The 12,096-nt window shown below is 37.0% G+C and overlaps 1 protein-coding gene across 3 annotated transcripts in view; it reads left to right on the top strand.

Moving 5' to 3' along the window:
* The first annotated feature begins 392 nt into the window (after window positions 1–392).
* Window positions 393–12,096, top strand: part of LOC149420798 (uncharacterized) — a 41,855-nt gene continuing 30,151 nt past the window's right edge. For all 3 annotated transcript variants that reach the window (XM_089635551.1, XM_089635550.1, XM_089635549.1), the window contains exons 1-11: window positions 393–735; window positions 866–1,053; window positions 2,168–2,364; window positions 2,801–2,942; window positions 3,328–6,428; window positions 6,590–6,663; window positions 6,774–6,851; window positions 7,014–7,216; window positions 7,789–7,990; window positions 8,742–8,849; window positions 10,154–10,320. In XM_089635551.1, coding sequence (XP_089491677.1) covers window positions 591–735; window positions 866–1,053; window positions 2,168–2,364; window positions 2,801–2,942; window positions 3,328–6,428; window positions 6,590–6,663; window positions 6,774–6,851; window positions 7,014–7,216; window positions 7,789–7,990; window positions 8,742–8,849; window positions 10,154–10,320 — 4,605 coding nt within the window. In that variant the 5' untranslated portion in view covers window positions 393–590. The remainder of the gene's footprint in view (window positions 736–865; window positions 1,054–2,167; window positions 2,365–2,800; window positions 2,943–3,327; window positions 6,429–6,589; window positions 6,664–6,773; window positions 6,852–7,013; window positions 7,217–7,788; window positions 7,991–8,741; window positions 8,850–10,153; window positions 10,321–12,096) is intronic.

Raw genomic sequence — 12,096 nt, 5'->3', positions numbered from 1 at the left:
TTAAAAAAAATTAACAGCGAAAAACTCATTTTGGAAAGATAACATTGTTAAAATAAAATAAACTTATTTTTACATAAGAAAACGAATTCAAAGGGGAGTTTATTCACGTTGCATAAAATAAATAATAATGGTTGAGATTTGTGACAAACATGATTTATAAGAGAAAGATTGGATTCACATACAAATTTTAATAAATAACCGTGAAACAACATTAAAGAATTATTTAAAAACAGAACAAAATAAATCTCTCAAGTCTTTGGGATAATTGTAATGAAAATAATATTGGTTGCGCAAAAATTAGTCAACGGAGACTATTGTAAATAATAGTACGATTAGTTCTTGCCTGAATCCCAAATGCATTTTGTTTCTGGCATCACTTTAAAGCCGAAATGATTGGTGATGGCTTCTTGTTTGGTTGTCATTTTGTGTTGTAGGCGATCCTAACAAATATTTTATACCTTGTAAAGTTATAGCGCTAAGTACTAAATTATACGATGTTGGCGAGTGGTTAGGTTAATATATTATCATAATGGTTGTTTCATTTTTACTGTACAAATAAGTCGGACCGATGGTATTTTGAGATCCTGAATATGGCGTCGGACTGCGAAGTTTTGACTTGCTCTGACCCTAATTTTGCTGTTATATGTTCATTTCTCGAAGTATTTGGCAAAACATGTGCACTAGATGCCCTCAGCATGTCCCAGCTTGTGGAAATGCTGGAGAATTCACAAGAAAGTAAGTTTTATGGCAGCCATTCAATAAAATATTTGACATAAAGGAATATTTATAGAGAATCATCGGTGAGCACGTTTGAGCTTATTTATCTTGTAAAGTTCATAATTTGGTATCATTCTTATGTCCGTAGTCGCAGAACCATTACGCGATCTCCATATAAAACTTCTAAGGAGAGCGGTCAAAAGCTTCAATGCAGAAAGATGGGAGAAATTCCTAATAAAATTTTGTCACCAATGTGGCCATCACCAGGAGGCGTGGGAGTTGGAGAGATTCGGTTACAAAAAAGCGAGCAGCCAAGTGAAACTCCGAGTGCTGAAGGTTAGATTTATTTAGTTGATTTTCCTGCTAATTTGCACAATTTATTTGATAAAATTGGGGCATTGTTGTGATAACAATAAAATATGTGTCAACAATCTTAATGAGCCTTATCACTCACCCAAAATATCTATACAAATAGAACTTTGTTGTAAACTTTTAATTGGTGTATATTTCCGTAACACCTGCTTGAGGTAGTCTCTGAGAACTATGATGTTTCTGTCATCAGTTTTCTATTAACTAGCGGAATACCGATGGGACTCTGGAGAACATGCGAGCATTCTAATATTTCCCTTTTTAGAAAAATTTTGTGATGCGATATTTTGATGTTTTGACCTCAATGCTTCAAAAGAAGAAAAACAAAATCAGCACCCTGGGCTAATAAAACTTTAGATTCGACTTTTGATTTTTATGAATGGCGCCTCTCTGAAGGCTTAAAAATATTTTTCTGTTTTATGCTGCGGCCTTCAACAGGTTAAGTTAAAAATATGTATTTAATCTTTTAAACGCGGCTGATCATACATATGTGATTTGGAAAGTCAAGACCTGTGTGGCTGTCACATACGTGTGTGTTCTACCTGCACTTATATAATTTTTTTTTTAAATTCACTAAAGGTAAATAAATCTTCATTCAAGAATTTGAAAAAACATTATGATAAATAAAAATACCAAAATACACAACAAAAAAAAAAAAAAAAACTCCCACAGGGTGGATTTTTGACCCGATTTGTTGAGCTGTTAACATTTGCTTTCGGGTTAACATTAAAGCATCTTTAAAAGTTGATGAATTGATAATGGTCTAGTCTTATTTAGAGTTCACAATCAGTCCTCACAAATCGTTCAGATTGCAATCAAAGCACGAATTTGCTTATATCTAATTTTGTTCTAAGGAGAAGAGTAAAGCGTTGTATGCATTTATATCAAAACGTCTAGACGTAGAACATTCCGGCCAAAGAACCTTTGCGAATGGTACACTAAACTTATAGTACAACTTGTTGTTAGAGCGATTGCCTCTTTAATAAAATCTTCACGATGATAGCCTACCTCCAGTAGGACTAACTAGCTAAAATATGTATTAAAGATATTTTGGATTTCAATTTCTATGCTTTTATTACAGCATCTTCTGGAATACCAATTTACGTGCAACAACAAATTCAAGACCACGGTCAACCAGCTGGGCAGTATAGAGCTGCGGCTGAACCCCGTGGGCCGGGATGCCAAGGGGCGCTGCTACTGGATGCACACCGACCACCGGGCCAACGTTCGCCTCTACATGGAGGACCAGGATGAGGAGACTTGGAAGCTGATTGCCAGGTATTCCTCTTGAATTTCATCTTGACTTGCAGTTCGTCCATAGTGGCTACACACATTTCATTATATTTGAAGTGACGTTTCATGTGAGTTCACGTCTTTTTGTGGTCACGTTACTCTGGTAGTCGCAATATATTTGACCGAGTAACTTTGACTGAGCTGACGAATGTTCACACACACATTCAATTATGCATGACGCTTGAAGAGTGATCAAGTTGGCAAAATCGGAAATATATTTTGTCTTCATGTACGTATGCAAATTGACATCCACACACAGTCAAATTTACTTGATCAAGCCTCAAGTCTCGTGCAAATTTGGACGGCAAACTTAATCATGTGTAGCGGTCATGTAACTCTTGTAAATCTGTAACTTTGCACGAGTTCTTTTTTATGTTCTTTGGTTTCTGTTTTCTAATTTAAATTATTTGTATTATTTTAGTGACCGAGAAGGACTGGCAGAAGTAATATCGAAGCTCCGGTCTGGTGAGAGTCCGGTGCACTCCTCGTCTGAACCTCTCCTGAATGAAGATTCCAACAGTCTTGAAAGTTTGCCCATCAATAAGGATGAAGATGTTTCCACGGTAAATATTATTATTATTAATTTATTGAAAATTCTATTTTATTGAAATATACCCATCAATGTAATATATAATTGAAGAAAAAGATAATACTATTAAATCTAAACGAAAAATGAAACAGAACAAGACACTGAAAAATCAAAATTAGTTGAAGATAATATTTTTAATTCAGAATTTGAAATATGAGATCGACAAAAATTACAAAATAATGTCTCAATGGTTGAGTTGGTTCAGGCTTTGTCCCGGTAAGAAAGAGATCCTGGGTTCGATTCCCAGTCGAGACCGTTATCTGTGTCTGTTATTTTCTATGTCTTCAATAATTTATTGAATTTTGACTATAAAATCTTAAGTTTTCCTGTTTTTTTTATTACAAAACTTGTTTTTCTAGACCAAAGAAGATCCATTGAAACAAATCGACGAAGATACAAATCTGCCTCCATCAATATCCGATTTTGAACCAACTAAAAGTGAAACGACTAAACCGGAAAAGGCAGAAACGGATGACAAAACTACCTCAGAACCCAAAGCAGATATGGAAAGGGCAAACGATAAGTCATCTGGAATTGTTGAATCTAAAAGTGAAGAAAAAACTAAAGAAGCCGTATCCCCTGCACCTGTTGTAATTAAAGAACCCGCTCCTTCACCTCCCCAAGACTTAGCAAAGCGATCGACATCTTCTAAAATAAAGGAGGCCGATGAACCCGTGAAAAGTGCAGATGTAGATGTTTCAGCAGATAGTATCACTCCACCTACAAAGCGTTTCAAAAGTTCTAACACCTCCAGTAAAAGCAAAAAAGAGAAACCGGCACTGAAAGATACAGAGGAAGAGTCGTCTGATGACGAGGAGGAAGAGGAAGAGGGTGAAGAAGAGGAGGAAAATGAAGAAGAAGATCCGGGAGAAATAGAAGAAAAGTTGATGATGGTCACGGGTCCCGGAGAAGGAGCAGAGTGTGAAGGAGCTCCTGAACTATTTTTTAGTGAAGAGATATGCGAAGATGTAATGTACTTCTATGGTGAAGGGTCTGGTGAAGATTGCTGCACCGGAAACCCCGCTGTAGAGGCCGCCGCAGATGCCGACAAGGAAACCACCAACCCCGACAATAACAGCCTAGATAATAACTCGCAACCTGATGACGCTGAACAAAACTTAATAGCTGCTAAATCTATTTCGAGTGATCCTGTTTTTTCTGGAACTTCAAAAACAATCAATGGTGCTGATAATTGTAAAAACGTAGACTTAAGTAAAAATTCCGAAGGTGCTGTTTCATCAGAAGAGAATTCCGAAGAAGCTACTAAGGAACCCAACTCTCAACTGGATGATTCTGAATTAAAAAATACAACTTCAGCACCTCTCCCTGTAACCAAAAGGTTCCTTCAAAATATTCCTAAACCCAATCCGAGCACAAATTCAGATAGTGATAGTTCAGTTAGTAAAGTAAAGTTATGGAGTGTGGATTCTCTGTGCAGTAAAGCCTCGGCGCCTGAATCTCTGGACCCTCCTGCGACTGATAACAATAGTGGACACCACACAACTCACTCACAAGTATTACCTAATACCGATAGTTTAATTAGTCCAAGTAATGAAACCCCTAATGTAAATAGTATTGAGAAAACCCCGTCTGCCCAGAGTGAAGCCTTAGTTAGTAGTGACAAATTAAGTAATAATGAATCCGCTAAAAGTAGTGATCAAGGAAAGGATGTTGCGCAGAATACAAGTGACCTTCCCGGCTCCCCTCCCAAACAGTTCTTCTTCGGGCGCCCCGGCTGCCTGAAGCTGTCCCCCAACTCCGCTGCTGCTAAGGAAAACACATCCAAACCTGATGCTCCCGAGGATCTTTCTTCGCCCCAAAAGAAGGACACCGATCAGAGCATTGTTAGTATAGATCCGGCAACTAATGACAATGATCTAGCTGAAACAATTGTTAACAAAACATGTTTAGAAGAAGTTAAATTGACAGCTAATGAAAGCAATGAGCAATCAGACGTATGTAATAAAAAGGAAGAATCAAGTGTAGTTGATGTTATTGTTGTAGAAAAACAGGAAATAGTCAATAGTGAATCGGAAGAAGTAAGTGGTGAAAAGATTGAAGACATTTCAAAACAAAGTGAAAAGATTTCAAAACAAAGTGAAAAGATTTCAAAACGAGATGATAAGATTTCAAAACTAAATGAAAATATTTTAAAACAAAAGAAAAAAAAGCAAGTTGCAAAGAGTTCTAAGCAAGTTGAAGAAAATTCAAAGAAAGATGAAAAGAGTTCCGTGAAGTTACCGAATGATACCAGTTCAAAAAAAGCAGACATTGTTGAGGCATTCATCACAGTTAGCAAAGAAGAAATTGTGGTGAATGCTGAGCTTCCCAAAGAAGCAAAGAATAAAACAGTTCCACTTCCTATAGAACCTGTTACACGGGAAGAGTCACCGATAGGAGGGACGTTAATACAGGAATCTCCATTAAAAGAAACCAAATCTGATAGTTCAAGAAAACAATCAGCCAAAGAAGAAAGCGTTGTCTGTAATTTATCCAAAACAGCTCGGTTGGATTCAGCAAGTAAAGATGAAGGCTCTCTCTCTCTACTAGATGTCAAGCCTGGTAAACACAAAGCTATTGAAGATGATGTTTGCGAAAGTACTAATTCAACAGACTCCCCAAAGCCAGAATCAATTGAAACCAAGGTGAAAAAACCTAAATTAAGTGCTGAGAATTCTGTAGATGAAGATCACACGGTGTCGAAAGATTTGACCAAACAAATTGTAAAAACATCCTCCAGTGTAGATAAAAAGAGTGAAACACCATTGGAGTCAATTGCACCAAGTGAATCGCGTAAAAAGCCAATGTTAGGTCACAAGAAGACATCAATAAAAGATTTGGCTAAAGCCATCGATGCTATTTCAAGTAGAATCAACAGTGATAAGAAAACTAAAGAAAAGACTCCCACAAAAAAAGACCCCAGCTTAGATGACTCTGGTATCCAATTTAAAAAAATTAAAGTTGATGGAAATGCTGATACAAAAGTTGAAGATATTGAAATGCATGCTTTAACAGAAACTACTCTAAAAAATGATAAAAAGGTCAAAACAAAACCGAAAGATGGAAAAAAAGATGCTGACAAGATTGTCACTGTTGTTAAAAAGCCTTTAGTCATACCACAAAAGACTAATTCAGAGTCAAACGATTCTGATGAACACACCCCTTTGCAAGCTAGGAGAAATAAAAGGACAGAATCTCCAAAAGGAAAGAGTGAGCAGGCGAGTGTCGGTAGCAAGAAATCCAAAACTGCCGACACTCTCTCCAGCAGGAAACGAACAGCGGTCAACAGCAAATCCACCACTCCAAGTGTGGATGACAAGGAATCTAAAAAGTGCAAAGGAACTGCCGGTCGGAAACGAGGCCATGAAGAAACGGAATCTCCTTCTGAAGAAGACTATTTAGAAACTCCAAAAAGCAAACGTTTGAAAATGAAACCCAAAAAGACCAATTCCAAAATTAGGTAAGCTGCTCTATACTCCATACTATTATGTTTACCTTTTTTATAACTTTCCAATAAACTTGAATAGGAACTAAGCTAGTATCCTCGCTTTGAGTTTAAAACTGCCAACGTACTATTCACAGGACTATGAACCAAAATGACCAAATTACCTAATTTTGCAGAAAAAAAGTGGAAGAAAAGAAACAGCTTCAAGATTCTTCAAGTGATGAAGATGATGATGTACCAATTCGCAAAGGTAAGAAAATATTTACAAATCTTTCTTGTAAGATGTTTAGATTGTATTCCCTGAAACATATGAAATAATTAGAACACCATGTTAAAAATGTATATATATGTATGTTATAGGAAAAATGAAGAAATCTCTAAAAATGCCCAAGAAAAAAGAAAAAGAAAAATCAGCTAAACACGGAAAGGGCAAAAAAGGTAAAAAGTCTACATCAATAAATTATCCTATAAATAAATATTATATCAATGAATTAAAATGTTTTCTGTTCATTGACGAGTTTTTATTTTGAATAAAATTCCATTGAATTTGCAATGGTGTTGCAATGTGTCTAAAAACATATTTATAATTATTTTTTCTAGGTAAGAAGAGCAAGAAAAAGGGGTCGGATGAGTCGGGCGGTGAAGATGGTGAGGGCGCCCACACGGCAGAAGATGAGGACACCCCAGTGAGGCAGTCGAGGAGGATCGCACAGCTGAAGATCCGCGAGGAGGCCCAGAGGCGCATGCTGGAGGAGGTAGCTCTGAGGGAGCTGAAGGCCAAGCACAACAAGGTTTCCGTTTCTGTACGTATAAGACTTAATAATATTAATTTTTACTTTGAGGCATTTAATCAAGTGCCATCTAAGTTTTATTTAAATAAAGTATGTACGTGAGTAGGTACTATCTTAATCAAAATATTTATTTAAAATATTGAAAACAATTGCTGTATTTTTCTATGCATTTCTGTGTCTGATAAAATTCCTAAATATTAGAAAGAAATTATGGTTCTGCCACTGAGCATAGCTCCGCTGTAACCTTCTTTTCTGATACATGCATCATTCATAAGAGAAATTTCAATAGATATATCAGTGGAATGCTTATATGTGATATGTATCCGTTATGTTGGTAGTTGTCCGAACGCCAGCTCTCAGATGATGACAAGGTTGGCAGGTCTGTCACATCACTTGACGCGAGATCTTGAACTTGTAACATATCTAAAATAAAATGTCTTATAAAGAAAGATTTCTATCTTTTATAAATAAACCGCAGACATAAATAATTATCAGTCATTTTTTATACCCTTCATCGCCAGATTATTATGCAGTATTATTAGACTTTATGTACAATGATTGTTATTGAATTTTTTGATTCGCAGGAGACCAAAAAGGACATAGACTGGAAGGAGGAGAGTGCCTCCGAGCACAGCTCCGACGGGCCGCTGCTGAAGGGTAAAAAGGGCAAAGTGAAGAAGAAGCTCAAGGGCAAGTGGAACAAAAAGCCCTCGGGATGGAACTCCTCATCGGGGGGGAGCAGCGATGACTCCGAACCTGAGGATGAAATTGAGGAGCACGAACATGGTAAGATAGAATTAGTGACTAGATCTTATTTTGGTACTGTCAATACGAGCTCAGTAGTAAACTTCTGTTTCTGTTGTGTCTCCAGCGACAAAATGTTTTCAAAACATCTGACAAAAACAAAAACATCGGGTGTAACATAACTTGTCGGTTGTTTTGAAAACATTTTGTTGCAGGAAACGCGCCGTAACTGACTTTGTTGAAAAGATAGATAGGTTACAACAGGGCTATTATCGGTTCATAATACATATACAGATGTAACAAAACGTATCCGACAGATTAACATCCGTCCAATGCTGCCGGAATGAGGTGGAACGCATACCGCGTGATGCATTAACTTGTAACATTTAGCGATATGTGATAAAAAAATAGTTTTGGTTTTTAATTGAAAGAAAAGTCACCAGACAACAAGATGTCGGGTACGTCTTGTTACACCTGTATATTATGCCCTCTGTATTACATTATCCACTCTAGGGATGGATGTTCAGTTTTCGATTTGGCTATTCGATTTAATTAATATCATTCCTCAAAATATTAATATAGAACTATGAACTGCTAACAGCGGTTTAAAGCCAATGAATCCACCTAGATTTCGACGCTCAAGACATTTTCAAGGCTCTGCTGTATTTCAGGTTTTAAGTGACTGAAAAAACAATATGTAATTAATCATGAAATGTGCAGATTTTAACGTATTAAAAAGGTCAGAAACCCATTTGTTTCTCGTGTGTATTGATCTAGAATATATTGTTTCCAGAAGTCGAAGAAGAGGTGCTCACTCTGAAGTCTGACCACGAGTTCTCCCCGGAATCAGAGGTGGACGATGCAGAGGCACTGCCCGTCAGGAGAGCGAGAACTAAAAAAGGTTAAAATCATAGATTACCAAAATCATTTAAAATAAATCATCTTTATTCACAAAATGCAATATACGAAATTACCGAACAGTTGCCGTTCTCTGCTCTTTTGTAAAAATATTGGAGAAAATTTTACACAAATATATTTTTAACCTCATTAAGCCAGTACTTGATGATCGTCAACATCGATTTAGTACCCAGATGTCAGCAATCTTCTCAAGCCTCAAATCTTCTATGCATCTCAGTTATTCTAACACGGACTCTGGGCAAAGATGGCCAAGTTGATCTATGTTCTTCTAAAGCTGGCTGTGTTTGATTTTTCCTCAAGATTACTCGGTTTTTGCTTTCTGCTCAGAAATCGTAAACAGTATGTTTTTTTAATTTTTTTTTTATTTATTTATTTTTTTATTGTGAAAAACATGTATAACCGATTACATTTCACAATTTGTAGTTGATAGCTTAATTATAATAACATTAATTATATAATATAATAGGTTAATTATATAATATTTTTATATATTATTATAACATTAATTATAACATTAATTATATAATATTTTCTTTGAAGGTTTAGCTCTGTCGAATTTTTGGTTATCTCCGGAGTTCCACTGTTCCTGCTTTTCATTAATTATACAGGTTCTGTCATCACTTATTCGCAATATTTAATTTTTGCAGATGACTTAAACTATACCATATAATCAAGAACTTTATCGACTGCGTCCTTCTATAAGTTGATGTAGACTTCATTGCAAATTGGGCAAAAACAAATTGTGTAAGCTTCAGTACACCAAAGTGCAATGTTGTCTCATACACAAGAGCGAAACAGGCGATCATGTTTGAATATCATTTAATCAACGATAATATTTTTCGTTGCTTGACTCAGATAAAAGATCTTGGAGCTATTTTTGACAGTAAAATGACATTTCACCTTTTAAAACATGCTAAACAATCACAGCGCCCTCAATTTTTGTTTACGTTATTTTTCCGACCTGTACCAAATTCTTCCATCTCTGTCAGTTCCTCACCAATTCATAAAAAATGGAAGTCATCAAACACATCAGGAATACTATTTTTTTAATGCTTATAAATTCTCTCATCTGCATTTTTTAACTGATCTAAGCCACTGTCCCATATGTTATCCATTGGCGACTATCCCCATACACAATGTAGCTTATGTGATTCATGAAGTTTCATTACACTTACTCTGTGTCAAAACGTGCCGCGTGGTGGGATAGATTGTGTTCAAAAGGCCAGCATTGAGAATGCTAAATGTCATGGTTTTGAGAGCATTAACCATCTTTTTGTATGTTTCCAGAGCATGGCAAGAGCATTGAGACGGGTTGCACGGCGTGCGGCAATGGTGACCACCCAGAATGGATTCTGCTCTGCGATGGCTGTGACGCCGGCTACCACGCCAGCTGCCTTAAGCCCGTACTGTTCCTTGTACCCGAGGGGGACTGGTACTGCCCACCTTGCAACCACGTAAGTCAACAATTACGTAGAAATATTACGCACTTACCCCCTTACCAACGTGTTTAAATTTTACACAACTGATATACAACCCTTTATACCACATTAACTCTTCATCTGCCGACTCAAAATTTTCGCTAATTTTTTATTAGTAATAACTTACTTGTTTTTTGTAAAATAATATTTATGTAAATTGTACCGTCTTACCAGTTAATGGGTTTATATAATCATGAAAATAGTAATAATATATTTACTATATAGTTTCACCAGAAAAGCTAAATATATTCAGAGAAATTGAAGAAGTTGTTTGATGACCAGATCTGAATAGCCAGGTACTTCCCGACCTTCCTCTTTCCCTCCTCCTTCCTCTCCTCTCTACCTTCAGCCTCACAACATTCCCCAATTGGGGATGCCATAGTCTCACTGGCTCGAGACGGTTGGGAGCAGTTAGAACTTTTGTGCAGTTTGCGATATAAGTAGGCTATCTGACGTTGGACGCCAGCGCAATATAAGTTATAATCTAGCGTTGGGCCCCAGTGCAATATAAATAGTAATCAAGTTGGGCCCAGTGCAATAATACAGGGCCCCTTGTCCTTGCAATACACGATGGGTGGCACTGCAATATAAGTGGGCCCCCGTGTAAGGGTGCCAGTGCAATAATACAGTGTGATGTACGTAGGATTTAGAATAAGTCAATCAACATAGTTGACATCAGTAGTTATGTCTCTGAGCATTACCTCGGACTAGCTCTTACAAAGGCATGATGTCGATTCTCACTCAAGGTGTGGGGTCAACAATCAGCTTCTGCTACCATCATTCAGAGTGAGACAGGGGGTTTGAGTAAAATCAAAAGAGTTGGGTTTCAACGTTATATTATAGCAAAGGGTTAGGTTACAACATACAAAGGGGTCATTACAATGAACACATCTTATACATATGGGACATGGTAAACATTACGGGTACAAAGTATAATCCTATCTAATTGTGATCTCTCTCTCTGAATTTAAGTTACGAAATCGACACTGAGTTTACAAAAACATAAGAATAGGTGATAGAAAGGTCAAGCTTACATAGTTTCTTCTATCGGTGATGCTTATGTGCGGCAGCCATTGCCCACGCGGAGGGAGCGCGTTGGAACATGAGTGAACAACGTTAGATTCGCTGAGAAATCCGGCAAGGAGTTTATACTATATTCTTTGTCGAAAGGTAATGATTTTAGGGTGATTATTCAGGCGTTAGTCTGGATATTCTTTTGAATTCGAATTTGGCTGTTTTGAACGTCAACGTGTTGACGTGGTGAAGGCAGGATCTCGAGAGAGCGATGGCTCACGGCGTGGGCGATTAGTTCTGTCTTTCGCCGCTAGGACGCTGATGGCTAGCATTTAGGTTCGGCAAGTGCTGCTATCTGCAGCGATCGCAAGAACTAGCGTGTAGCACATTAGATTATTATTATTTTCTACGATTCAAACCGCTACATAACAAATTTCACATAAAAAAAATAGAGATTGTTTTTTACTGTGTCTATCTGCAACCCCGGCACACAATAGGTTGATGGTTGTTTATCAGTTGTGTAAAATTTAAAACATGTTTATTAGTAAGGCCCTTAGACTTTAGGCATAAATAACTGGAGAAGAGATGGTAGATAAGAATAAAATCTATGTGTGATGCAGTCATTTTTTAATTCAATCCTGCTATTTATGTTATAGGCGTCAATCTAGTCGTGTTCGTACCCATAAGGGCTATAAGCTATTGGTTGATTTCTGAAATATGAAAAAAGGATTATTTAAA

The sequence above is a fragment of the Hesperophylax consimilis genome, chromosome 9 (assembly GCF_061612785.1).
Source record: "Hesperophylax consimilis isolate HC1 chromosome 9, BYU_Hcon_1.0, whole genome shotgun sequence".
Taxonomy (NCBI): Eukaryota; Metazoa; Arthropoda; class Insecta; order Trichoptera; family Limnephilidae; genus Hesperophylax; species Hesperophylax consimilis.
This window is presented reverse-complemented; position numbering and strand designations above follow the sequence as displayed.